Source organism: Condylura cristata, unplaced genomic scaffold (genome assembly GCF_000260355.1).
Source record: "Condylura cristata isolate star-nosed mole 26May11 unplaced genomic scaffold, ConCri1.0 scaffold00015, whole genome shotgun sequence".
Taxonomy (NCBI): domain Eukaryota; kingdom Metazoa; phylum Chordata; class Mammalia; order Eulipotyphla; family Talpidae; genus Condylura; species Condylura cristata.
The window spans coordinates 34,210,572-34,238,334 of record NW_004567116.1 but is presented as its reverse complement, the minus strand read 5'-3'; the positions used below and the strand labels follow the sequence as shown (position 1 = coordinate 34,238,334).

The 27,763-nt window shown below is 39.3% G+C and overlaps 1 protein-coding gene across 2 annotated transcripts in view; it reads right to left on the bottom strand.

Moving 5' to 3' along the window:
• RIC3 (RIC3 acetylcholine receptor chaperone) overlaps positions 1–27,391 on the bottom strand; it is a 41,011-nt gene extending 13,620 nt beyond the window's left edge. For both annotated transcript variants that reach the window (XM_004683077.2, XM_004683076.2), the window contains exons 1-4: positions 27,215–27,391; positions 8,134–8,360; positions 7,141–7,213; positions 4,933–5,026 (exon numbers count right to left, since the gene is read on the bottom strand). In XM_004683077.2, the coding sequence (XP_004683134.1) occupies positions 4,933–5,026; positions 7,141–7,213; positions 8,134–8,360; positions 27,215–27,338 (518 nt within the window). In that variant the 5' untranslated portion in view covers positions 27,339–27,391. The remainder of the gene's footprint in view (positions 1–4,932; positions 5,027–7,140; positions 7,214–8,133; positions 8,361–27,214) is intronic.
• Positions 27,392–27,763: the final 372 nt, after the last annotated feature.

Here is a 27,763-nt window from a genome sequence, read left to right as displayed (position 1 = left end):
AAGTTATAACATCTTCAGACCTCAGTGGGAGGAAAATAAACCCCAGGAACTCTACTTCCACACTAAAAGTCATCAAATTCACAAGCTGAAAAAGTCTGTTGCATAGTCAGCTAAAAAACTAACATTTATTGGGCCTCTTACCAGACTACTCTTCCTGACGTCACACTGCTCACGGTTCCACATAAAACCTAATTCTTACAACAGTCACCTTTGTGGGAAGCTTCTGGGGCAGGGGTGCCCAGCCAGAAGAGACTATGCTTATCACTGAGCTCTTGCCCTCAGTCTGCACTAAGTGCTTTCTGAGCTTTCCTGAAGAGAACAGTCTTGATTATGTTTCCCAACTTAATTCAGAGGGAAGTCTAGGTTAGGAGAAGCAAACATCAAGAAAAACTTCCTCAAAGAAATAAAAAACAGTGTCTTGGTCTTGCGTATTCCTGTTTTCCTTACAAGCCTCGGGCAGTTCATCATGACCCACTTTATGTTTCTGAACATATCACAATGAGCATCTCAGGGATTCTTTATTATCTTGACTTGGTGTTACACCCCTGAAGGTCAGTGACCCAGTCATAACAATACAGGCACAGTGCCATGTACATCTCCGTGCTTGATAAATTTAGTTCAATTGGCCTCCATTCTTCTCTACTCATTTCCTACCACCTCCTTAGAATTTGGCTTCCCATTCATCATTTTATCAAAATTTGTGAAAATTAATGACCACTCTACTCTCAAATCCAAGTCTTTTGCTCACATTTCATTCTTTTTAACTTGTCTGTTCTGTGGGTAATTTGCTGAACACCCTCCTTCCGAGGCTGCTGATACATATGTGCTCACCCCGTCCCTTTTATTTCTGATCTTGGCTCACTTTCTTTTGACCTCTTAAAACAGTTTTCCTGAAGGCTCAACTCTGTTTCTCCATCTTACCATCATGCCCTCAATAAACTGACCCCATATTGCAAATTAAACCATCACTTAACACTTAACGGATGTCCAAAGTCTGTCTAATTTTGACTTTTTACACAATGGCCAGTTTCATAACCCCTCTGATCTGGGCATTTCCATTAGGAAGCTTTGCTATGAAGAAATCTTAAATTCACCTTTCAAAACAGTTCCTAGTTGGCCCAACATCATGAACAGCTGCAGGAATGGCAGGCTAGGAGAGGCTGGGCATGGCAGACTCCAAGATGTTAGAAAATAAAGTTGAGAGATAACCTCATCAGGCTTTTTTTTTGAATTCTATAAACCCAGAGGAATCATCGAGTTCTGAACCTAAGCCTTAATCACCGAGAGAATGAAACCGTTTCTTATACCACCATTCACAGAAAGGAATTCAGATCAGCAAAAACCTGCATGCTGCCACGACATGGTATGATAGGGCTTAAGGATGTGCCTCACTTTCCCTGTGCGCCTTTCCTCTGACCCTGACCTTCGGGTTTCCAAACTTGTGTCCTCTGTTCTTACTCTATTACACAAATTTCCATTGTGCAGTATTATATAGATGCTCTGATGACACCTCAGCTATAAGCAAGGCTGCATACATGATTCCTAACCCATGACAGCTTTTTTCCCTTCTAGTGCTTTCATCTTAGTCGATCACCTTCCTTCCACTTTGGGCTATACAGCTCCAATTCCTCTCATCTCCTTCATGTTCTTATTTAATTAGCAATTTTCCTTTGGGCAACCACCTCTTTTTCCACTTACAGTAAAGGCTGAGATCAAGCCTCCCATCCCTTCTCTTTCCAGGGTGGCATGGGGTCCAAGGCCAGGCATCACAGTCTGCTGCCTTGACTGCAGTGATTAGTCCAGTAAGTCTAGGACTCAAAGTGGGCCCAACTGCACTTTTTCCTAAACTGGATCTTGAACACAGTGAAGCCTGATCTGGAAACGTTTCATGTTAATTCATCCTGGCAGCAGTTAAGAGCTTGATCATTTGTTCCTGTTACCTAATCCCCAGCTGTTCTAGCTCCCATTCTTTCTGAAACCTTGATCTTCAACTATACCTCTGATGTGAACTATCCCCTATTTTCCAGTAAATTTTGCTACTCCCCACTCCAGATTTTGCTGCCTATGGTTGGCTGCTTGAAACCAAGGACTCCTGATAGTCTGATATCTTCTCCTTTGTGAAGTCCCTTTAAAACCTTCTTTCTTTTCCACTCTTACTGGTTAGAACTTTTTAAATAACATTCTGACATGCAGCTATTATATACATACATGCATATATATATAGCTAAGTTATTTTTCTGTTGCACAAGCAGTCATGACATTTCTTCTCAAAGCCTTCAGAGGGTCAGTGTCTATGAGATGCATCTAGTAGGATTATTCAGGGATCACAGATTAGGAAATGAAGAGGAAGATTACTAGGGAATGGCCATGAGTTATTCTTCTATCATGATCATCCACAAATGCTTATATCAAAAATACTCATTTTCAACATTAAGTACTTATTTAGTAGCTATTATGTAAACACTGTAGACAAAGCACTGAGTGTGCCCTTAAAGGTTCTGAATCACGGCAATGAATGCTTGCAATCTGTAGACCCACATACACACTCAACCCGCCTGCCCAGGTGGTTTGCTGCTACAGTTTGTACTCCCACTTCTCCCCTCAGGCAATCCCATACTTTTAGGAGGAAAATCTTTACAATTTCTGACCCTAAGGACAGAGCAGGAGACACCTCAATTCTGCTTCCTAGATCTTTTACTTAGTTTTTGTGTCCTTGGGCTGGATATTGTGCTTAATATCAGACATCATGACAATACCAACTTCCTAGGAGTCTATTATTTAATAATGTCGATGGGCTTACACTGTTCATGTGGGAAAGCTGTGTGAAAAGTTCTATTGAATACTAAAAAAAACTTCCCCTTCAGAATGCAAACTACTACCACCATTATGGAAAACAACTTGGATTTACCTTAAAACTAAAAATGGAACTACCATATGATCCAGCAATCCCAGTTGGGCATATATCCAAAGACTATGAAATCATTTATATAAAACCCCGTATGTTCCATGGTAGTCACAGCAGCATTAAGTAGGAACTAGAAGCAGCTTAAATTTCCACTAGCAAATGGCTGGATCAAGATGGTGTGGTCATAAGAAAGGATGAAACATAGCTATTTTCAACAAAATGAAGTTTGCAAGAATTATATGCAGCAAAGTAAGTTGGAATGAAAAAACAATTGCTAGACAGTTTGATAATGCAATAATGTAAAAACACTTTCAAAAACTAGTGGACATCAATAAACATCCTGAGGGCTTCAAGATTAAGAGGGAAAGACAAAGGGCTGATAGTGGGGGAAATTTATATATTCCATACATATATAAATTAAAATCCACCAAAGAATGATGAGCAAATGGAGAAGAAAAGGACTAAATTAGAAATAAATTTAACCTTCTCCACATTTTCAATTCTTATATAAGCATCAAGATGAAGTTTCAGAAAATAGTCTACTTCTAAAGTTGCAAACAAAATCTTACAGTTATAGGATAAATGTTATATAAAAGGATTTAGAAGTCTTCTTTGTGTTTAAACTCTCTCCTTAGGGGTATTACCTTGCCTTAGGGGCAGTAGACAGCATTAGATGATGGAGCATTTGATCTGAGCAAATAAGTCTGAACAGTGGTGAATAGTACTAAGAAAATATTTTCATGTGGTTTCTTATTCCAAGGCCCAGGAATAAGAGGCTGTGTTCACAGGAATACAACTATGGTTTCCATGACCCTGGCCAGGGCTTTGAATAGACCAAGGCCAATATAGAGGTATCTTCTGAAGCATGAGGGTCTCTAAAAATCTGGGTCATTTCCCACTCAGATTGCGAGTGGCAACTACAGGGTAAAGGTAGAAAAGACTAGTAAGTATAGTTGTATACATTGGATTAGTCACACTCATACAACCACACATACACTGGAAAATGTATAGAAAGCATTTAGGTCAGAGTTTGGTCCTTAGTAAACAGTAAACAGATACAAACTATTATACAGTCACAAAGACACATTCATGTGTAGATATACACAAATATCTAAACCACTGTGAGGAAAATTAAAGATAGTCACCCATTTACTGAACCAAAAATTCAAAGCTCCTGGGGCATCAGGCAAGATTCATCCTCATAATAACCATTTTGCAACATTATAGACATTTCAGGGAGAAGCCAACATAAATGGCTGAAATGTTCACTCATTTCCCAATGAGCCAAAGATCAGTTAAGGCCAGGGCCAGTGAGCAGGGTGAGCAGTGAGCATAGGGAGTGGGGTATTAGTAACCACCAAGACTGGCTAACAGAAGAGACCAAGATGGAGCAGGGTTTTCTGGCAAAGACTCCACAGTGGGCCTGCGGGGCTACAGGAAGGGCAGTTCAGTACATCCTCCTGCAGGGCACCTTGCCACTCACCTCCGGTTCCTGCAGTTTCATGCAGGCCAAAGTGACACTAAATTCCTCTTTGTTTTCTTAGTTGCTACCACGCCACCAACCTCCAGAGGCTGCCTTTTTAGATCCTACTGCAAGAGGATTAAGTCTCTGGCCAGGTATCGGAAGGCTAGTTAGGTCCTGACACCTATTACATGCCTAAGTTTGTGCTGGAATAGTCAACACAAAGCATAAATATCTAGTCTGATCTTTGCTCTCTTCTCTCATTTTGCCTTAATTATAAAGCATAAAGTTTAATAATTTTATTTCACTTAAAGAGAGAGAGAGAGAAGAACCTGGTCATTTCACCCTACAAGAGTTGCTCATAAATTTACTCACTCTCACAGCAATATCTATGACACTGAACATATACTTTGGCAACTGAGATTGCTTGATATGTGGAAATGCTAAATAAGTGAGAAGTAAATAAGTTGACAGTATATAAAATGAAAATATCAGTAACTCATAAAGAAAAGCAATTTTTGAATTGATTTTCTCAAGTAAGGAGTCCTGTTATGTGAAAACCTACCTCTCACCATTAGGCCCCACTCTGCTGATTAATCTTTCCATGGCTTCCTCTGTCTCTTTCAGTTTTTCTTGCAGTTGAACAAGCTCAAAATTGGCTGTAAAATAAGCATCAATCTGAGAACCACAATATGTAAAACTCCCCAACCTTTTCCAATGAAACACAGCTGGTTATGACACTACAATAACACAGGCTGGCTTGAGACTCAGAGACTGAGCATCTGTCCCACTTGTCCAACCCAAATGAAAAGGGAAGTGAAGTTTGGGCCCCAAGAGCTAAAGGATACACGTGAATCGGTGATGAACAAATCTCTCTTCCACACATGGAAATATAGCAGGACCAGCTAAAGAAAACATAAAAAGTAAAAGCATACCCCAAAAAGAACCAAAGAAAATAAACTCTTTTTAAATCCAAATGATATTTAAGATCAAACTACCAAATAAGGCACTTCAGAGAAATAAAGATCATGAAATAAGCAATATTTCACCTGCAGCTAAAGGTTTATAAACACACCTGAAAATAAGTTTTAATCTTAAGCATCTGTAATAGACAAGATCTTGAAGTATGGTTAAGATTTCCCTGCCCGAGGCTTTCTATTCAAGTCATCTGGGGTAATGTGGAGTAACCTTGCCTCCCAGTGACATGTTCTCAACAAGGGTCAGTAGTGCACCTACCTATCTACTGAAACTAACGGTAAGACCCTAAAAATGGGACAGAAAAATAAATCCGCCACGAAATGAATTTTAAAAATTATGGGAAAATAAAATGTTCACTATGCAGATAATCAATAGTTCTTCTATTTTATACCTAAGCAGCCTTCCACACATTTAGATGGCCATTCAAATGTATTTCGAAGGTCTTTTAATATTTTTACCAAAGTGATTAAAAATTGAAGGAGAAAGGCCCTCCCTGGTGGCGCAGTGGGTTAAAGCACTGCACTGAGAAGCTAAAGCCACTTCCGCATGAGTTCAAATCCCGCCTGCCCCGGAGGAGACCACATGGCGTGGCAGACCTCTCCTGACCCGCCCGCTGCTCCCCTCAGCAGTGTACTTCGTCGATCTGCCTGTTCTGCTCCCCACTCTGTCTCTGGTGAAGCCTCTCACCGCCCCTGAGCCTCTGGCCTGTACCCCAGTTCTGTATGTACAAATAAATAAATCTTAAAAAAAAAAAATTGAAGGCTAAGAAACTGATATAACTGCTAATACATTTAAAAACAGCTGCTCTTAGGAATTCATTTTCTTTACTTTCTGTTTTAAATGCATTAAGTGACAGCATTCAAAATATGCTATCTTTAAAGCATCCACAAATCTTTGCAATTATTTTACTGATGCATTTATCATCACCATAGATTAGATGCTACCTTTATTAAGAACACAACATTTTTCTTAAAAGAATTCCTTGAATATCTAAGACTCCCCAAAGGATGCAAAAACATAATAGGCATATCTGTTTCCCTAAAGAAGCCAGGATTAAGGCTCACTTCATTCTGCTCATGTCTTTCTTTTAAAAACTTCTGAAGAGGCCTCACAGTGATGAGACCTTCATCACTATGAGTTAATGTACCCATTTTCCAGGTCTTCTTTCTCCTAGCTATAGTTCTGTGAGGCTCTGCTTAACACAGGCCTTCCTATCTGACAGGCCTTCCACCATAAACGCCAGCTAGGTGTGATTTCCCATAAAGCTGTCCATTCTTTCTAGGTAGTAAAGTTTCCACAAGTTACTTTTCCTGCCATCCACCCTAGACAATACATTTTACAGGGAAGGGTCATGCCATACACACATTATTTCTCGAGAGCACAGAATACTCTAGTGGGTCAGTAAATATTTGATGATCCACTTTTCACGAGTCAGACATGTAAAGCTACTGACTCTGGCAAGGACTTAATCTCTCTGCTTCCGTTTTCCTCTCTGAAATAAAGATATTAGCTACAAATAACCTGAACTCTGGAAATGAGAAGTGACCCAATTCAAACAGAAATATCAATATGCCTATATTAAAAAGTGAACGCATGTTCTTACATTTTTTTCTAGCTGTCTTTGCCATGACAGTCCAACATCAAAATGGAAATTTTTGAGAATTCACAGGATTAAGGTAAAAAATGGGATCAGATTAACTTGGAACAGCTTTTGAGGAATGCTTTAAGACATACCTACAGATTAAGGCTTGCTTTATTAGAGCTGTCTGACTCAAGCCTTGAAAGAGGCACTTACTAATTTTCCTGTGGGCATTTCCAGGTGTGGGAGTAGAGCAGTTCCGATCCTCTGCAGCTTTCCCCTTTGAGAGCTGAGAAGTGAAGGGAGTACAGACATCAACAGCAACCCAGAACCTCAAAGTCATGGAACCCCTCATAAAAAATGAATAAGTCAGAAATCAAACAGCAACATTAAAAAACATTTCAATAACAACAAAAACAGAAGCAAAAACAACAACAACAAAACCCAAACAGCATGGAAGGTATCTAAGTAAATAATCAAGACCCAAGGGGAAAATTCCCTCTAAAAGGGGCACATGCAGCCCCCAGGGTATTCTCAGACTCCTGCTGGACTGCTAGAGAATCTCTTGGACCAGGAGCTCACTTCTTACTTTAGTTAGAAGGGCAAAGTGAAACTTCTCCCTCCACTTCACAGTACGTAGGCCCATGACCTGCCAAAGCCTGCCCAGGAGTGAATCTGAATTTGGAATCTGTTTCCCCAGAACTAGAAATATCAGACTTGGTTTCAGTACATGGTGGTTCTGTTGCAAGAAAATTACTGGAGATGCTAAAACAGCACTTTTGCTGGGAGATGGGGGTGGGGGAAGGACAGAGTGCAAACACAGTCATTATTTGGTCTTATGGTGGAAATCACTGTGCCAATCCTAAAAATAAAGGTCTTAGAATATTTTTGCTTCTTTTCAGTTTGCAAGGATGCTAAATTGTGAGTTCTGGATTAAATCATCTTAATTCTTATAGAAGATCTTATTACCTGTATTGTTGGAATGTTAGATAGGCTCTGAACTCTACTGCTAATTAAATTAGCAACTAGAAGATCAGGTTCAAGTCTTGCTTCTGAATTTTCAGTTGTGAGTTCTGTGATAATCTTAATTCCTAGTAATACTTATTAACTTATTCTTATGCATATTAACTTATAGTTTCAATGCTGAAAATGATTTTCATTATGTTAGAATTTCATTGGTGTAATATAAAAAAAGGTCATTCCACTTACCTTAAACAGAATGTACAATATATATAAAAATATCCCAAAACCATAGATTGGAATAATCTGCCCCATCAGGCCTCTTCCACTGCCTCCTCCTCCAGCTCCTCCACCTGCTCCCTTGGCCTTTGCGAAGGCCTCGGAAAGGTGAGACCTCTGGAAACGAGGCCCAGGGGTCTGGCTATCTGAAGGTGCCTGGTGGTGATGCATCACAGGTGGGAATCGACCCAACTTTCCTGAGGAGAAATAATTAATCAGACTTTATTTTGTCTGTTTTAAATGTGGCTATCATTAAAACAATTTCTGTACTGAGGTATAAGTAACAGAACTCAGGACAGTTACTCTCACATTCTATTTCAATCTTTCTCCATCTCTATGGGATCATAAGACTTCCCCCCGCCTCTGTACATACATATCTCCTTCATTCCCTCTATAAGATTCCTTTTTGGGGAACATGAAGAAAGGTGATTACCCCAAACCCCTCAATTCATATGACCTTCCAAGTTCCTTAAATGAAGATTTTAAGTACTTGCTTGGTAGGCATGCACTCCTTTCCAATCCTCTGGGTCAACAGACTGGTCTTCATGGTTCACACAGGGTCACAGAGGTTCATCTCTGAGCACAAGAGCATGGCTTACAGAAAAGATAGTGCATGGATTTTCTTGCCATTTTCTCCCTCCATCAGAAGCAACCAAACATTACTACCAACTGCCAAACCTCCCAAGAGCCACAGATGAGAAAGGAAAGATCTCTTCCCAAGGTCACATACACTGGGTTGTGTGGGAAAGAAACACCACTGGAGGTAATAGTATAGGACAGAACATGCTAGAAAACAGACTTCGCAGGCACTAAAATACAAGCTATGCAGTAGAAAACTGTAAAATCTGAAAACACATTTATAAGTATCTACTTAGTAAGGAATATTACAAACAGTGTTAAGATACAGGACAGAAGCAGCTTTCACAGTATCTAAAACCGGCAAGGGATTAGGTAGCTAGAGTGGACAAGGATCCTGTAAGGTAATACAACTTTATAGGCAACCCAGCAGAAAAATGGCCAAAAGAAATGAGTAGGGAAATCAGAGAAGTTCAAATGGTTGACAAGAATATAAAGAGATGATCAAATTCAAAGTCAAGCCAACTGGTAAAATGCAAATTAAAGCAATGAGGTCACACATCCCTAGCAAAAAGGCTAAAACGAGAATGGTGGCCAACAGCAAGGGTGGCAGAGATGGCGGCAGCAAGAACTCATGGGGGTCGGAGTATAAAACAACACGATCTGGCTCTGCTTTGTCTCTGCCTTGTGACTCAGTGACATCAGCCTGGAGGATAAATTCAAGACATTTTCAAATCCAAGTCTATCTCCAAATCCAAGTTACAGACTTTGGAGACCCATATGGGAAAGTCTGCTGTGATGTTGTAGCAGGGTGCCTGAAGTAACTTTGATTTCCACAACAAAGAATGGAAAATCAAGATGAAAGAGTTATAAAATACGGGATTCTTCATAGCTTTTAGCAATCGCACTTCGGATGTACTGACAGTGACATGAATATATGATAGAAGAATATATGATAAAAACACCGTGTGTAAGAAAATACATTCAATATGTAAACTGAAGTAGCACCTTAATTATACCACATAGATTTGAGGCATGAAGCAAACATTTTAAAATAGGGTGCATGGGAATAGGCTGGCAAGGAGACTGAAGGTTAAGGTTAAAAAATTTAAGAACAAAATAAAGGAAGCACATGCTGACAGTGCCAAGGAAGCGCTGTGAACGGAGGCCTATCTTTAAGTCAATGCTCTGCTCCCGAGGCAAGAAGCTGCGGGGCTGGGGCGTGGGGGAAGGGAAGACCGCAAGCTTGTGGACGCTGCCTTCTGTCCTGTGCCTCTGCAGCCACACTCCGGTCTGTATCCTCCTTTCCCTCTGCGTACTGGCTTTGGATGACAAGGCAGTTATAGAAGGCTTCTCTTTAAGTGTAGGACACAGCTTCAGATAGTAGAAGGAAATCAGAGCATCACTCCTATGGAGGCTGGTGGTGAGGTGACTAGTTGCTACCAATTATCAGGGGACCTTAACTCATATATTCAAAGGTGCTACTGTAATGCCTCTTCAAGAAATGTCCAGCCAGCATCCAGGAAGCTAACCATTCTCTAGAGAGACTCTGATATAACAGGTGGCTAGCACTTAATAAACTAGATTTAATATTTGTCATCATGTGCTGTTGAACTTCACTGTATTATAGTAAGAACACAGTCTTCAAAACTTGGCATAAAACAAAAAAATAAAAAATTAAAATCAGGTCATGGCATTAAGGCATATTTTGCATTTCTAAAATTGAAGAACGATGATGATGCTAAACATTACATATCTTCCCCCCAAAACTTGTATTGATCTGTCAGACAGAAGATTTATTACCAGCTATTACATTCAAGGCTCCATGCTGTAGGTGGGAAAGGCATATCCAAGACAGAAATAGCTCCCCCACAAACAATGGTTTTTAATAGTCCAACCAAAACAGCAAAAAAGTGCAGGGTATCATAAACATTAGACAAACTAAATGTCTAAATAATTCAAATGCAAAAAGAAAAAAGAAGGGGGGAGGAGTGAAAAGATTACAATGATTGAGGAGAATGAGGCTCAGCAAAGTGAGAAGGACCTTAAAAGTCATGTGAACAAATAAACCCCTCACCTGCAAAAAAAAAAAAAAAAAAAGGAAGTTGGACCCCTAGCTCATATCATATTCAATTTTTAAACATTAACTCAAAATTATAGGCCTAATATGAGAGCTAAAGCTATCAAACTCAGAAGAAACAGCCTCCATGACTTTGAAATTAGATAATGATTTCTTAGATAGGATACCAAAAGTAAAACAATAAAAAAATAGGTAAGTTTGACATCAAAATTTTAAAACTTTTGTGCACAAAGGACATCATTAGGAAAATGAAATCAATCTACTGACTAGTAGAACATATTTATAGCTCACATACCTGATAAGGATCTAAGTATACAAAATATAAAAAGAACTCTTACCACTCAATAACAAAAAAAAGAAAAAAGACCTAAACTGAAAATAAGCGAAGAATCTTAAACACCCCAAAGACATCTAAATGGCAAAAAAAAAAAAAAAAGGGACATGAAAATATGTCCAAGATCAGTAACCATCAAGAAATTAAACCCACAATGAGATACCACTTTACAACCACAAGGATGTTATAATCAAAACGACGATGAAAAATGTTGGTGCAGAAAATGGAACCCTCATACTCTGCTGATGAGAAGGTAAAATAATGCAACAGCCTTGAGAAACAGTTTGGCAGTTACCCAAAAGGGTAAACATTTTTATGTAACCATTCACATAAAAATGTGTACACAAATGTTCACGGTAGTAGTACTGAGAAAAACCAAAGTCTACCACTAACAAATGGATAAACAAAATGTGGTATAGCTATGCAATGGTAAATTATTTGGCTATTGAAAAAAAAAAGAACAAACCTTTTATGCTATGATTTTTGAAAACATTAAGCTAAGTAAAACAGAAGCCAGTCACTCCCTCCCAAGAGCACATTACTATATGACTCCATTACTATGAAGTGTCCAGGACAGCTAAGTCTACAAGGTAGATTAATGGTTGCTTAGGGTTGAGGGAGTGGGGAAAGAATGACTACTCTGCTAATGGGTAAGGATGCGGGGAGGGTTTACCCAGGGGAGGGGAGGAAGTGGTAGTGATAAAATGTTCTGAAATTGATTGTGGTGATGGTGCACAACTTTTGACTATATTTGAAAACCACTGATTGGTCTGGCCGTGGTCTGGCCACTGAATACCACCAAGCAGGAAACCCAGTACTTCCCCCAGGAAGCTCATGCACCTCTCTGCATCTCTGACTGTTACGCTGAGTTAGTGAGTAAGAGGAATTAGGAAATACAAAAGCAACACTGAATGAATCATGAGGCAATCATAAGGAGAGAAACATTAGAACTGATTATAAAATTAATGAAAAAGACATTATAGATCTGAGTCAAAAAGGTGCTTAAGAAGTAGAAGATGCTATTCTCTAAGATGAGAGGCCGGCCGGAGATTGTAGTGGGAACAGGTGCTAGGTAATAAGGCTTTTATATCCTAGGGGAAATGTGAGCATTTTACATTCAGTGTAGCAGCTTACACATTTATCAGTTAAGTTACTGAACACTTAAATGTGCCAGTCACTGTGCCAGACACTGAGATTAAAATGATAAATAAAACAGAGTCCCTATCTATAAAGAGTACAGACATGAAGTATCATCACAGCAACTGTACATTAACCACCAAATTCAATGACGTCTTCCTCAGTTCTCGTGTAAGACTCTTTATCAACACAAGAAAGCAATTGCCACACACAAGTCATTCAAGAAATATTGCATTAATCTGAATAAACTTTCCTGCTAGTCTTTATGGCATGCCACCCTACTGAACTTAACTCTTCCCACAGACTGGTCTTGTAACCTATTCCTTCTCAGAGTCTTTAATCTCTTTTACTCAAGATTTTTGTCTCAAACGGTTATTCCTCTCTCCTTTTTCTTTGGCAAAATCATTCATCCTCAAGGCATTCATTGTAATTTCCAAAATGCATATGTAGTTTTAATTCTGTCCTTTCCCTCAAGCTCTGTCTCTTATCCCATTAGCATACATGTCGTTTTGGATGTCTATCTTCAAATCTAAAAACATTTTTACCTTCCAAAACTTTGTCTCCTTTTGTATTTCTTTTCATTGTAGTCAGTCTCTGACCTTTCTCCTCGAGACCTATAACCTCTGCCACCTGTGACGAAGAGCCACTTGAGATGACAGGGTCACAATGCTGAACGTGGAAGAGACTTCTCTATGTCAAGTTACATTTCCTCAACGGGTAACAAACCGCTTCTTGGATCTTGGTACCATCATGTTTCTTAAGACTAACAACCCAGGATGTCTTAGTCAGTGATCATAAAATAATTGGATGTAAAAAATTGAAATTTTTTAAATTTAAAATATACAGACTAGATGGTAATGCTTAAGCACTCTCACAGGCATTTGTAACTGAACCTGGGAGTGCCCTTTTCTTTCCCTCTCCGAGACAGCCACAACTCTGAATTAGTACTTGTTACTAGAATGTATGCTTTTAGAATGTTACACCTTAAGTATACATCCATACACAATACATAGTATTGTCATGAATGTTTTAAGATTTTATCTATGGAGAACAAAACAGTGCAATGCAATGCATAACAATGCATAAATATGTAATGAATGCCCATGAACTGTTCACTTAATGCTTATAATCAATTTTCTGTTCTATATATTCACCCTGTACTCATGCTTCTGCATCTTCCCTTTTTCCTGGGTGACAATCAGTATTTTTAAAAATATTTATTTATGCATAGAAAAACTGGGGTGTAAAGCCAAAGGGGGGCAGTAAGAGGATTCACCAGAGACAGAATGGGGGAGCAGAATAGAAAGATTTAATGAAATGCACTGCTGAAGGGAGCAGCAGGCAAGACTGGAAAGGTCTGCTGCACCAGATGTGTATTAGCTCCCTGGCTGGAGATCGAACGGAGGCCATGGCAGTGATAGCACTGCGACTTAACTCCTAAACCATGAAGGAGGTCCGTGATCAGTATTTCGACCTAGAAGTGAATCCATCCTGACATGTAAAGTTCTACTTCAATTTGTCAGAGACCATATCTATGTTTATAAATACAATTTATTTTCCCACTCTGCTCCAGGTGATAAACATTATTTCATGAAGGTTATTTTCCACTTTTCACTGCTACAAACATTCTACTTAATAGCTACATTACACCCAGGATCTGTGAGTTTTAGTTTTTCAGAATTTGAATTTGTAGTGGTTTTTTTAAACTGCTTAAAAAAAAAAACTACAGAGATTAAACATTGAAGATAATAAAATTGCAGACTTTTCAAAATAGAAAACAGCTGTGTTCACTACCTCTGTGTACTTAAGTATTCTATAAAATGGAACTTGACTAAATCCTAATTGTTTATTGAAAGCTTCCCCCCTATTTAGGTTTATTTAATTATTAAAATTTCACTTAGCATATCATTTAAGCTTGACTAAAAACTTAATGGATTTTACAGAGTGAAGGTCTACTTTCCTTTGTTAATAACCATCCCTGTCGCTAAAAACAAAAGCCCTAGCACTATGAACAAAAGAGCTTTCTGAAAGCAACATTAAACCATCTGCAGCATTTCATTTTTAGGGAAAATAAATCAATAAAGTTCTGGATGTGTTTATATTTCTGATTACCACAGTTCAAGAAAAATCTTAATGGGCCAGTTCCTAAAGAGATGCACATTCTCCCAAATACTGAGGTAGTTCTGAAGGCCATACTTAACTCAGCATCACGCCCAGAGCAGGCTGAGATGACAGCTCTGTTTCTTCCTCCCTAAACTACTCCTGGACCCCATCTTAGTACATTTCCCTCATACCTGACTACACTTTGTTGATCCCTGATATATTTTCTTCTAGTTTAAGCAGCTCTTCATCTACTACCAATCCCTCTATTCTCAGTTCATTTTACATATAACTGAAAGAGGTATTTGTGTCTGTACTGCTAAGCATACAGGGCCTACTTCATCTACTCAACACTTGTTAACTATTACTATTTTGTTGCCGGAGTCAGAAGCTGCAATGGCCCCCACTGACGACAAGTGTCTGCATTTGAGAACACAACACAGAAGTACCATTTTTCAGGTCAGAGTTATTATGATCATGGCCATGTATCCAGCTATTTGAATGGCGTTAACTTTTTTAGAGCTCATTTCATCATATACAAAGATGGTTAAAGCAATACCTCCTCCATAAGTTAATATGTAATCCTTGTAGGTAACATACACAAAGCACTAGGGTAGGTATTTAACAAATTCTGATGTTCCACATCTGCAAACTGAATTCCTACATTGGTGAATTCTATAATTTAGCCCCAAATGACCTCTTCAGACTTTTCTCCCCATTATATTACTTCCAATTCAGGCAAACTAGACTTCTAACTATGAGCCTGCCTTGCGATTTTGTGCCTCTAAATCTTTGCTTACTCCACTAGTTTTGCTTTTCTCTCCATTTCCACAAATCTAAATCTATCTTTGCCTTCCCGCCAAAGTATGTTCTCATATAACTACCATGCACTTAGGAAACTGAACCTCTAATTGTACTTACTATACCTGCCCTTATTTAAGAGCAATGTGTCTCACAGCTCCTACTTGGGAAATAGGTAACATATTCTGTCAAGTATATTCCTACCCATATTTATTTAGAGCACAATGAAGTCAATAAATCACATTCTTAAAACAAGAGAAACAGCCACTGATATCCAGAAACTGGCCTGTACGATCATCTGGGCACTGGTATTACTCTAAGCTGGCATGGCACTAAATTAAATATTGGTGCCTTCCTGTTATTCTGAAACATAGCAGTTCAGAATATCATTTCCAGACCAAGCTATTTTGTGACCATGATAAGCCAATATGCATAAATAAGACTGCTCTGAAATCTGTCTGCAGATAGAGCATCATCAGTGTCCAAACAAAAAAAATATCAAATGGCCCCCATTCTTGGGCATCAGCAACTAATCTTTCTCTAGTCTGCTCTCTTCAGATAATCTCTGTTTCTTGACAGATCCAATGCAGGTCAAAACCCTACATCATAAACCTTCTTCAAAATCACCTAGTGTGAAACTAGTGTCTTCCTGAGATGCCACGAGCTTCTCCGGGGTCTATATTCTCCCTTGCTGCAACAAGTAATAAACTCAACTTACTGAATTGCAAGTGTGCTAGCAGCAGTCCTCAGCTGGAGGACAGATTCAGAGATTCCTGAGTAGAAGTTCATTGTTTTCCTTACGCTTGGGCACTACAGGGCATGCTTGGGGCCTGCTGCATAACTGCTGGAATAACATGGCTTGCTTGGTCAAGACCCAGCCCAACCATGAACAGGGCTAAGATTGTTTATTATCCTGAATGTTTTCAATCTGATTTTGAGACTAGAAAATGGTATCTGTGGTGACTAATCAGATACTCCACATCCACCATGTAAGTTTCTATACTTGGAAAAGTGCCTAATTTACCTACATTCACAGGCTCTCAAACTGTCTCTTTTGAACACTTTTAGAATAGTAAGTTCTTTTCATTAGAAGAAAAGAAAAGGTAAGGGGTCAAGTAATATACTTGTCCTCAGGTGCTTATACACAACACATAAAGAACTAATTTAAAATGACACAGTTATATACATGTGTGTTATATAAGTATGTATTATATATACACACACATGTCTCCATCACTATGGATATTTTCACATCTCAGAAAGCTCAAGACTCAGTGGCCAGGAATCACTTGAGGGCAACATGGTAATAAAGATTCTATGCTTTAAAAAAAATGTCTACATATAGTCATTCAAAGGCACTGAAAAACACAGGCAGGTAGGGTCAGCAGGAGAGGTGCCAAGTACATTACACAGGCCCTGAAGCTGACTCTAGAATACCAGAGAAGAATACTGTCACCTTACAGGGCTTCAACTACCATTGTACCTGCTCAGTCTTGGCTAACATTGACTCTCAGGAATTTCTGACCTCATGTGCTGATTTTTTGCATGTTCCACAGGTAAATAAGGTAAATGGGAACTGATCCTCAGGTCAAAGAAGAAACTAACTGGTGAAATGAAAAGCAAGTCACAGGAGAAAGAGACTGTGCCATCTTAGGGTCTGCTGACCAAGCAGAAGTGCTATGCCCAGACTCTGAGAAGAGAGAATGAAGACATTCTGGAAACAGATACAGTTCCCTCTCTCTCCCACAAAAGAATTTTTAATTGACCATTTGAAAACTTCTCAAGTGGGTTAAAATGGAGGGAAAGGGAAAGATATTCAGGTACTTCTTCTAAAAGAAGAAACAAAAGTTGACGCAAAAGACTAAGCAATCAGCATGAAAGAATGACAAGCCCAGGGAGAACCACATGAGATGGCCAAGAGCCAAAAAAAGATTCACAGGAAGGCTAACAAAAGCAAAGGGTGTATTTTTAGAGCAAAAAGGCCATTTGTCTGATGGTCAAGAACATGCTGAGAAAGCAGAACTTCCCAGCCTCTACTGTGTTTCCATAGTCTATCAACAGGATAGAAGTTGTGGGGGGGGGGGGGCGGTGAGGAGAGAAGAGAATAACCTTAAATGGGGGGAAAGTCCCAGGTGAGTGGTAAGTCCAGGTCTAATCACTAAAGATTGCTAAAATTTGCTAAATCTAAGAGTTTAAGAAACTATGCTGATAAAAAGAAATCCTGAACCAATTAAGAGATAACTAAGGTAAACTAGTAAACACATCATAATCCCTGGGCCATATTCTATAAGTACAGAGAAGTATAAAATAACTGCCACCTATAATTCCACAATGCAGAAAAAAAAAAAAACTTAAAATGTGTACCTATTTCTTTCTAATGAGCACTTTTAAATTTTTACTAATTGCTTCTTTCCCCACATTTAAAAATTTTCATAAACAATTCACTGGATTCTCTGCCACAGTGATGTACAGTAATTTATGTACCATAAAGCATGTGAATTCACTCAAGTGAAATTCCAGATTTCACTTTACTGAAACCACTCTTGCCAAGGCAGCCACCTTCCATGTTGGCAAGTCAAAGGAACATTCTTTTGTCAATAAATTTATTATTTAGCTGCTACGTAATATCCCCCCCCCCCAAAAAAAAAATCAGTCCTTTCTTAGGACAGCCTCTTTTTGAATTCTCTGACATTCCACACTTGCGTTACTTTACCCTTCTCTTCCAGTGTCTTTTGCTGGATCTCCCTTTTCCTCCATTCAAGCAATGAGTAAATAAGATAATACATAAAAACTACTTAAAATAGTTCATGGTAAATATCACACACTCTATAAAAAGGACCTATTACTGTTTCTGGTGTCTCTGTGCCACACTCTTCACTTTTCAATCCTGCTTTTAGTTTTGTTTTTTAAGATTTATTTATTGTGCATACAGAACTGGGGTACAGGCCAGAGGGAGGGGCAGGGTGGTAAGAGGCTTCACCAGAGACAGAGTGGGGAGCAGAACAGGCAGACTGATGAAATACACTGCTGAGGGGAGCAGCGGGCGGGTCAGGAGAGGTCTGCCACGCCATGTGGTCACCTCCGGGGCAGGCGGGGATCGAACTCATGATGAAGTGGCTTTAGCTGCTCGGTGCTGTGCTTTAACCCACTGAGCCACCAGGGAGAGCCTGCTTTGATTTAGTTTTAAGTTACTGCCCAATCTCTAAATGTTGTTATTCCTCAGGACTCAACTGATGCAATCATTCATTAATATTTGTTGCTTTGTACATGTCTGGTCTAAAGCTGCGAATATAGCAGTAAACAAAAACAATGAAGGATCCCTGTCCTCATGGTACCTCCTTGTTAAGCAGGGAAAGAGATTTTTTAAAAATGCTAAGTAATGAGGGGAGAAACTAAAGCAAGCAGAGGAGACAGGATGCGTTAGAGGAAAGTTAACATCTCAGCTGGATGGCCAAGGAAAGCTCAGTTTCATTTCACTGAAGACCGAAAGGAGATGAAGGACATTCCAAAGATCTCCAAGAAGGAGTATTTCAGACCTTTGCACAAATGCAAAGGCCCTGAAATGGGAACATGTCTATCATGTTCAAAGAATAGCAAGGAGGCCGGTGTGGTCAAAGCAACATGAGAAAGGAAAAAGGAAATGGGGAAAAGATGGGTGAGGGCCTTTGAGGTCACATAGGTATCTTGGATGTCCTTCCATCTGACAGTGCAGCAGGCCACGGGAGGGTTTTGTGGGGAAAGAGGCATACATTAACAGCATCAGGAAGGGAGGAGCTGGCCAACTATAGTTAAAACAGGCAGAAAAAGGGGGAGTAAAGAAATCTGATGACTAACTGGTCACATGACTCTAAAAAGGTTTCAATGAAGAAACCAGTTCAACCCTAATGCAGTTTAAAATTACTGATACTTTTTCCCAAAATACTCTAATGTACCAAGACCTACTGGTCAAAATCAAGGGTGAAACTGTGAAAAAATGAAAAAGGAAAGGGATGTGCAACAGACCGTTGTCCTAAAAGCTAACTGGCTTACACGTGCTTACATTCACCTCCTAGAGGGTTGTGCTCAGACACTTGTAACTCTGTCCTGCCAGGAAAGGTTGAAAAAGCTTGGATTGTCAACATCAGAAAAAGTAAAAACTGAAAAGGGGCCTACATCATCTGTCCCCCTTAACCACCTCTTCACCTAAACCAGTAAGCTGAGAATAACCCGAGATGCTGCTTTATCCCCTCCTTCCACTTTATTTTAAAATGTCTCATAAAATTGTCTCATAAAATTGTTTTATTCCCTCCTGCCCAATGTTGACGGCCTCACATTTCACCTGCTCCATCCTCAAGGATCTCTATTTCGCTTTGGGAGTCTCTCTCAACTCCACAGTGAATTAATCAACATATCCTTCCTACACACACTACTGCAAGTACTCGTATTCAGGTCATTAAAAAGGGGGTGATAACTTACACCAGTAAGCTGAACTGGTGGGATAGTCTAGGGAGCAGAGGAGTAATATAGTGAGGTGGGAGTAAAGGAAGAGTTTAAAAGACAGTTTCTTTCTCTCCATAACGGAAAGTGGGGTGTTTCTGTAACTGCCAACATTGTTGATCTCCCTGGAGAACAGTCAAAGGACAGAGCCAACTTCAAGAGGAACCCTGATATGTAAAAACAGAAAATCAGACCAGGCTGATGAGTTATGTACCTCAAAGGATGCTGGAAGCCAGTTCTAACACAGGGTCCTTTAGTTTACACAAGACAGTGCTTCTGTTCTAAGACATTCAAGCTGAATTTTCTGTGACCCGCCATGAGCATCCCTTAATGTGCTTCACTGGACAACAATCTTCCTGAAGAAATCCTCACACTGTGGACCCCAAGCTGCCAAGCACTCATACTAAACCCATAGTAACTGTCTTTCTTCCTCTTACAGTTACCATGGCTTCCTCTACCTTCACAATTTGGCCCCTGCTGACTTCTCTCATCTCACCTCTCACAGTTCTAAGGCTACTTCAAGGCTCTGGCTTCCCCCTGCCTGGAATGCCCTTCTTAATCTAGTTGAACACACTTGAAGGGTCATCTCCTCGATCAATATCATCGAATGACCATCCTGCCTAAAATGAAATATAAATTTAACACAATCCCCATCAAAATATCTACAATATTTTTTGGAGAAATAAGGAGTATTGAAGTTTATATGTAACTATAAAAGGCCTCAAGTGGAAAAAACAATTCAGAGAAAAAAGGAGAAATGAAAGCATCATGTTACCTTACTTCAAACTTCACCATAAAGCAACAGAAATAAAACTATCTAGTATGGGCACACACACACAAATAGACACATGGATCAGTTGTGTATTATCAGAAGCCTAGAAATCAATCCATGTACATATCAGTACCTAGTCTATGATAAGGCAGCACACAATGAAAAAGGGACAGTCTCTAATAGATGGTTTTATTGGGAAAACTGGAAAGCTGCACACAAAAGTGACAGTGGGTTACTCTGACTCTGGATTAAAAAAAAAAGCAACTAAAAATGGATTGACGATTTAGATATAAGATCTGCAACAATACATAAAATACTAGAAGTGCATTCCATGACATCAATGACGACATGTTTTTAGATATTTGACCCCTAAAGTAAGTGAAATAAAAACAAAAATAAACAACCAGGATTACCTCAAGGTAAAAACTGTTTACACAGTGAAAGAAAATGCAAGAATATTGAAACATACATCCTATCAAATGCGAGAAAATATTCACACTATACACACATGCATGTACATGTACACACACCCAGTTAATATCCAAGACACAAACCTCACAGTTCAACAACAAAATCCAATCAATAAATGGGCATTATTTATGAACCGACAATTCACCAAAGAGGAACAGATACTTAAAAAAAAAAGAGTATCATTGCTTCCAATAAGAGAGATGCAGATTAAAACCACAATGCAATACTATCTCACATCCATGAGAACGACACATATTAAAAGGAATACACTCAGTGCTGGAGAGGTTGCAGAAAAAGGAGAGGTAAACTGGTTACAACCATTATGGAAAGCAATTGGATTCACCTTAAAAAAAACTGGATATAAGCCCTCCCTGGTGGCGCAGTGGGTTAAAGCACAGCACTGAGAATCTAAAGCCGCTTCTACATGAGTTTGATTCCCGCCTGCCCCGAGGTGACCACATGGCGTGGCAGACCTCTCCTGACCCGCCCGCTGCTCCCCTCAGCAGTGTACTTCGTCTATCTGCCTGTTCTATTCCTTACTCTGTCTCTGGTGAAGCCTCTTGCCGTCCCTGAGCCTCTGGCCCAGTTCTGTATGTACAAATAAATAAATCTTAAAAAAAAATTGGATTATACTGTAGTGGATATACTGTACATCCCAGAATCTCACTTTTGGACACTTATCTAATGAACATGAAACCATCAACACACACATTAAAAAAAAAAAAGCCTAAATGTTCAACCGTGTTCATAGCCCCATTATTTATAATAGCTCACAGAGCAGCTGAACTATCCATCAAGACATAATTGAACAAGAAGTGGCACAGACACACTATGGAGTACAATTCAACCATATGGAATGATGAAATGCAGCAGTTTTCAGCAAAATGGAGAGAGTCTGAGAGAATCATGTGTAGGAAAGCAAGTCAGAATGAGAAAAAATACTCAACATCTACATATCAGACAAATAAAGCAAATACTTACAAAAATAGTGGAAATTAATAAACATTGAGGACTGAGGTTACAAAGGGCAGCAGGGTTGGGGTGGAAAGGACAAGAGGATACAAGAACAGGGTGGGGGGGAAGCAAGTAAAATTTAAATATGTATAAATAAACAAAGTCTATTAAAGGAAATCATTAATGAAAGAGTAGGTGCTCAATCCCACATTAAAGGGATTGAAAAATAATAAGTTTTTTTTCAAACTGCAACCGAGGATATGAGAGTTTCTATTATATCTAATTCTGGGGAAGGCAGTAAAGAAGGATATTGCATTCTACATAACTTTGTAGTAGGTAACAAGCTAATGTATATGATGAACACCTAAGAGGGATGAATGCATTAAGCAGAATTCTCAAACATGAACATTTTTGGCAACACAAAATAGTATCTCACATATCTTAAAGAACGCAGTTTGAAAAATACTGGCTGGCATTGAACAAAATGGCACTAGAAGGTAGGTTTCAGCTTCTCAGTAGGTTATACAGCACATGGTCAGTATCTAAGCATACTGGTAGGGTGCCAAGTATTTACTTCCAGACATAGGTGAACTGATATTTATATTTGGATGTCCTCACATCTTGTCCCACAAATGGAAACACCAATGACCCTGCTTGGATGTGCAGCCGTGGAAAAGTGAAACCAAAGGAAAAACAATCTAAGTCCAGTTTTCCAGAGGATGCTGGGTCATTGTGTACAGAAAACACAGTTGCAGAACACAACTGTATGTCAATTTCTAGCAATGTACAATCTGAAAATAATTTCATTTACAACATCAAAAAGAACAAATTAGTAATAAGACTTATGCACTGAAAATGACAAAATCTTTAAGAGAATTAAAGCCGTATTTTTTAAAAAGTCCTGTGTGCGTAGGTTGAAAGCGTCAATATAAAGATGGCAATACTCTCCCAATAATCTACAGATTCAGCATAATCTATCAAAATTCTATGAGGACCTGATTAGCTTTTTCCATTTGCAGAAACTGATAAACTCTTCCTCAAATTTATATGGATATACTGCTCATCGTAAGACAGATAAATCAATCTTGGAAAAAAACAAAATTGGAACATTCACACGTCACAATCTCAAAATTTACAAAAAAGCTGTAGTAATCAGGACCTTCGTGGTGGCCTAGCGATTAAGTCTCAGTACTCATCAGACATCAACTGAGTTGCATCCCCAGCCAGGAAGCTAACCCACATGATGCAGCAGACCTCTGTCTCTGGCCTGCTGCTCCCCTCAGCAGTAATTCCGTAAAACCGTCTGTTCTGCTCTCCACTCTGCCTCTGGTGAAACTTCTAAAACCCCTCAACTCCCCTCCCACATCTCTGGCCTACACCCCAGTTCTCTTATGCATAAATATTTTTAAAAAGATGCAGTAATTAAGATTTAAATAAGTGAAATAAGTCAGAGAAAGACACATTATATGACCAATCTCATATGTACAAGACAAACAAACAAAAATAAATAAGGTAAAATATACAGCAAACAGACTGGTGGTTGCAAGAGGGCAAAAGTATTATTAATACTATAACACATATTTGAAAGTTGCTAAGACAGCAAATCTTAAAAGTTCTCATCATAAGAAAAAAAAATGCAACTGTTAAGTGGTAACATGGTGATGATGTTAAATAGACTTACTGTGGTAACTTTTGTAATATATACAAATATCTTATTTTGCTTACCAAATATATATGTCCCACTGGTTAAAAATAAAAAGACAGCTTGGTACTAGGTTAAGGATAGGTGTGCTTTATATATATATAATACACATTCTAGTATGTGTGTGTACACACACACATACAAGTACATATAGATAAATGTAGAATATGTATATACACATTCTAACATATATACGTATATATGAGAACCAATATTGAGATTCTAGAACTAAAGTCCCACATAGGTAGTAAACTGAATTTCAACAAGGGTGTCAAAAAAATTAAATGTAAAAAGAACTTTTTCAATAATGATGCTGGGATAACATGAAACTGAATTTCTACTTTACACCAAAGACTTAAATGTAAGAGCCAATATCACACTGTACTTGAAAACAGACATAAATCTTCATGACCTTGGATGTGGTGTTGGTTATTTAGATAATGACACCCAAAGCAAAAGCAATAGAAGTTAAAAAACAAAAGAGAAACTATTCATATCAGTATTGGAAACTTTTCTTCTTAAAAGGACATCAAGAAAATGAAGAAAGTTCACTGAATGGACAAAAATACTTGCAAATTGTACATCTAATGTATTTAAAAGATATAAAGAACTGACAACCCACCAATAATTGACAAAACCCAATTTTTAAATGCACAAAGGATCTGAATAGTCACTTCTCTTGCATCTGAGAAATGCAAACAGGTCCACAATAAGAAACCATTTGCCTCCACAAAGATGGCTACAATCAAAGAGATAATAATGAGTGTTGGTAAGATGTGAAGTTGGAAATCTTGTATACTGCTGCTGGGAATGTAAAATGACTCCGGGAAACCAGTTCCTCAAAAGGTTAACCATAAATTTTAGATTAATTATATGACCCAGAAATCACACTTAGTTCCAGCCACACAAATGTTTACATTTCCCAAATGTATGTACCCCAAAGAAATGAAGCGTGCCCACACTAAAATTATACATCATCCACTGATGAGTGGGTAAACTGATGGGCACACACACATATACACATACTCACATACACACACACACACACACAGAATATTACTCAGCCATAAAGTAATAAAGTACTGATACCACTATTAAAAATCTAGAACTCTTTATGACACTACTGAGATGCCAATGAGAAGTGATGACATGTTATATGATCCTATTTATATGAAATGTGAAGAAAAGGCAAATCTATGGAGACAGCAAGTAGTGACTGCCTAGGGAGGAAAGAGAGGGTTGGAGAGGGTTGGCTGGAAGGTGCTGTATAAGACTATGGGTTTTTGGGAGGGAAAGTGTGAAATGTTTTACAATTGATGATGGTGATGATTGTCCAAATATGAATACACCAAAAATCACTTAATTATTTACTCTAAGTGTGTAATTTACATGGTATGTGAATTATATCTCAAGAAAACGATCACCTCTTAAAAGACTCTCTTCCTCCATGACACCTTTCTTGAGTCCCCTCTGCCAAACACAAATCTGGCCATTCTAATCACGTATCTCTACCACTTCCTGCTAGGACCTGAGCAACACAACTGACTTTTTTGGTGGTTGTCTGTTTTCCTCTACTAAAATTGTGGCTTTCCATGACCAAATTGTGGCAGGGCTTTGGTTCATTTTTTACTTGGAACCTACTGTATCTGTACACTGTATACTATGTGAGAGGGTACATAAAAAATACTTGCTGAAAGACCATCTGAACAGTCGTCATATGGACAAGGCAGTGCATTTGTTTCTTATACCCCAAAGGACTGAAAAATGGAAGCTATAATGACACAAATTTTAAGACTTTCCAAATAACTGGGGTTGTCCTTACTGTCAAAGAAGGTTTACTGGATTCTGTGACTTCTCTGAATTGACATTCAGTAGTATAAATGTATGTGTATATTTCTAGGGAGAAAATTCATAACTTCTAAAATATTCCAGAGAGCATGTAACAAGATGGTTAAGTTCAATATTTTTTAAATGTCATGAACAAGGAGATGAATTTTAATTAGCAAATTTTAGTTACTGGAACATTATTCAAGGAAGATTTCTGACTAGATTCTTCCACTTCAGTAATTACTATATAAAAAGAACACATACTATTAATAACTCCATAGTTTCCAGCTATTCATTTAAAAGTATTTGTATGACAAGTGTTGTAGAAATCTTAAACAAGACAAAGTTCCTGCCCCCTTACAGGATACATTCAATGAGGTGGAGACAAAAACTAAGTAAACAAGAATATTTCATATCATATAGTAATCCCTACAATACAGAAAATACAGTAATATAATGGAATAGGAAACAATGGAAGTGGAAAGGCTTAGCTAGGGTTATCAGGGAGTTTCTCTGAGGTTACTTTTGAGCTGAAATGAGAAGGAGCCCAGGGAAGAATACTTCAAGAATAAAGAGCAAACAATACAAAGATTCTGAAGTGAGAATACGAGCATGAGTTCAAGGGAATGGAGCCATGTTTAACTTCCACTGTAACATTCAGAAGAGTCTCTCCCACCCACGTTCAACAGAAGTACTCAAGCTAATTCAGCATAATGGGAATTCAACTCACTGAAATACAGTTTAGAAGAACATTTACTGCTTAGAATCATCATGAATTTGCTTACTTCAAGACAATACCACTGGGCAAACTGAGTGAATGTTTTAGGGTTTTGTATTAAGAAAGAAAAAACATAAAACAAACATCTAAAAATTTTCAAGGAGTCTTCTATGTAGATGGTTTTACAAGCATAACCATTATGGAGTATATTCGATAAATAGAATTCTGGGTTCAATGTGCCCTCCAATCCTAGAGCTGGGTGTTTTGCTTTAGGTTATTCATACAGTATAAAGAAGGCACAATAAGGCGAGGCTACACCCAGTGCACCCAATTAGAAAAAAAAAAGTGGATTTCAGTTCAAAAGGAGCTGTCCAAGAAGCAACAGTGGAGGTGTAAAAGTCATCTCAGTAATTGAAATTTGGGCTACTGAATCGCCAAGTTGTCTATATACATACATATACATACGCACACACACACACACATATATACATATGTATGTATTTATATTTAATTGTATAATGTAATAGTTTATTTTTACATTATTTTGTGCATTTTCCCATCTCAGTTGTAATCCCCTTGGGCTTCCAATCACCAAATCACCCATGTGCCATCACCAAGTTATATTTTTAAAGGGACAAAAAAAGAGCCTGAACCAGCGAGGGCCCAAAACCCAGTTCAAGTCACAAGGAATTAAAATTAGCGATGCTGACTCTGACACTATCTCACACAAAGAACACTGCATGGTGACCCTCAAAGAGGGCAATTCAGTGGGAGCCTTCCTGACTCAAAGGCAGGTCAATGAGGGAAAGAGGCGAGGAGTTTTGAGCAAGAGGTGTGTACGGGGCCAGCTAGAGGGTGCCCAGGCACGCATGCACTCCTGGCCCTTCTGCAGAGGACCTCAGGGGGCACCCGGCGGGGTGGGGGATTCCCTGCTGATGCTCTGGTATCTCCCATACACCGCTCTACCTTCTGGAACCCGTACCCATCTTGTGCAATCTCACAGATACCCAGGTGGGGGAGCAGAGACTCCCGGGGTGACCCCTCCCTGGAGCATCCTCCCTACAGCTGGACCGGGCGGCTCAGCGGAGCTGGCCTGCACTTACCTTCGGGAACCGGGGGCAGCTCCGGCCGCTTTCCGCGCGAGAGGAAGGCTTTAGGCAGCAGCAGGGACACTGCCAGAACGAGCCCCGAGGCCAGGGCCACCCTCTGCACGGTGGAGTAAGCCATAGCCACACGCCCTCGCCGCAGGTGCAGCCTCCAGCCGGAACCGGAACCGGAACCGCAGCGCCCGCGGCCTCCGCGACCGAATCTCGGACTGCGCGACGGCGCCGCGCGAGGGACAAGAGCGCGAAGCAACCGCGTCTCCAACTCTGCTTCGAGGGGCTGGGCCTCTCAGCAGGTAGCTGTAAATCATTCCTGCGCCCTCGGAACAAATGGAACAAGCTAGTGACGCCTGTCATTCCCCGCGGCGTGGCGATATCCTGATACCTAAGTAACTGACACGCCCGCTTACCACCTCTGCTCACAGGCGTCCCAGACCACACCATCACTTTCCTCATTACTGCAGTGAGCTCGATCCTTCAGCATCTGCCCACGCCCTCGCCAGTCTCCACCTGCAGCCAGTCGCGATAACACTAACATACAGTTCTAAT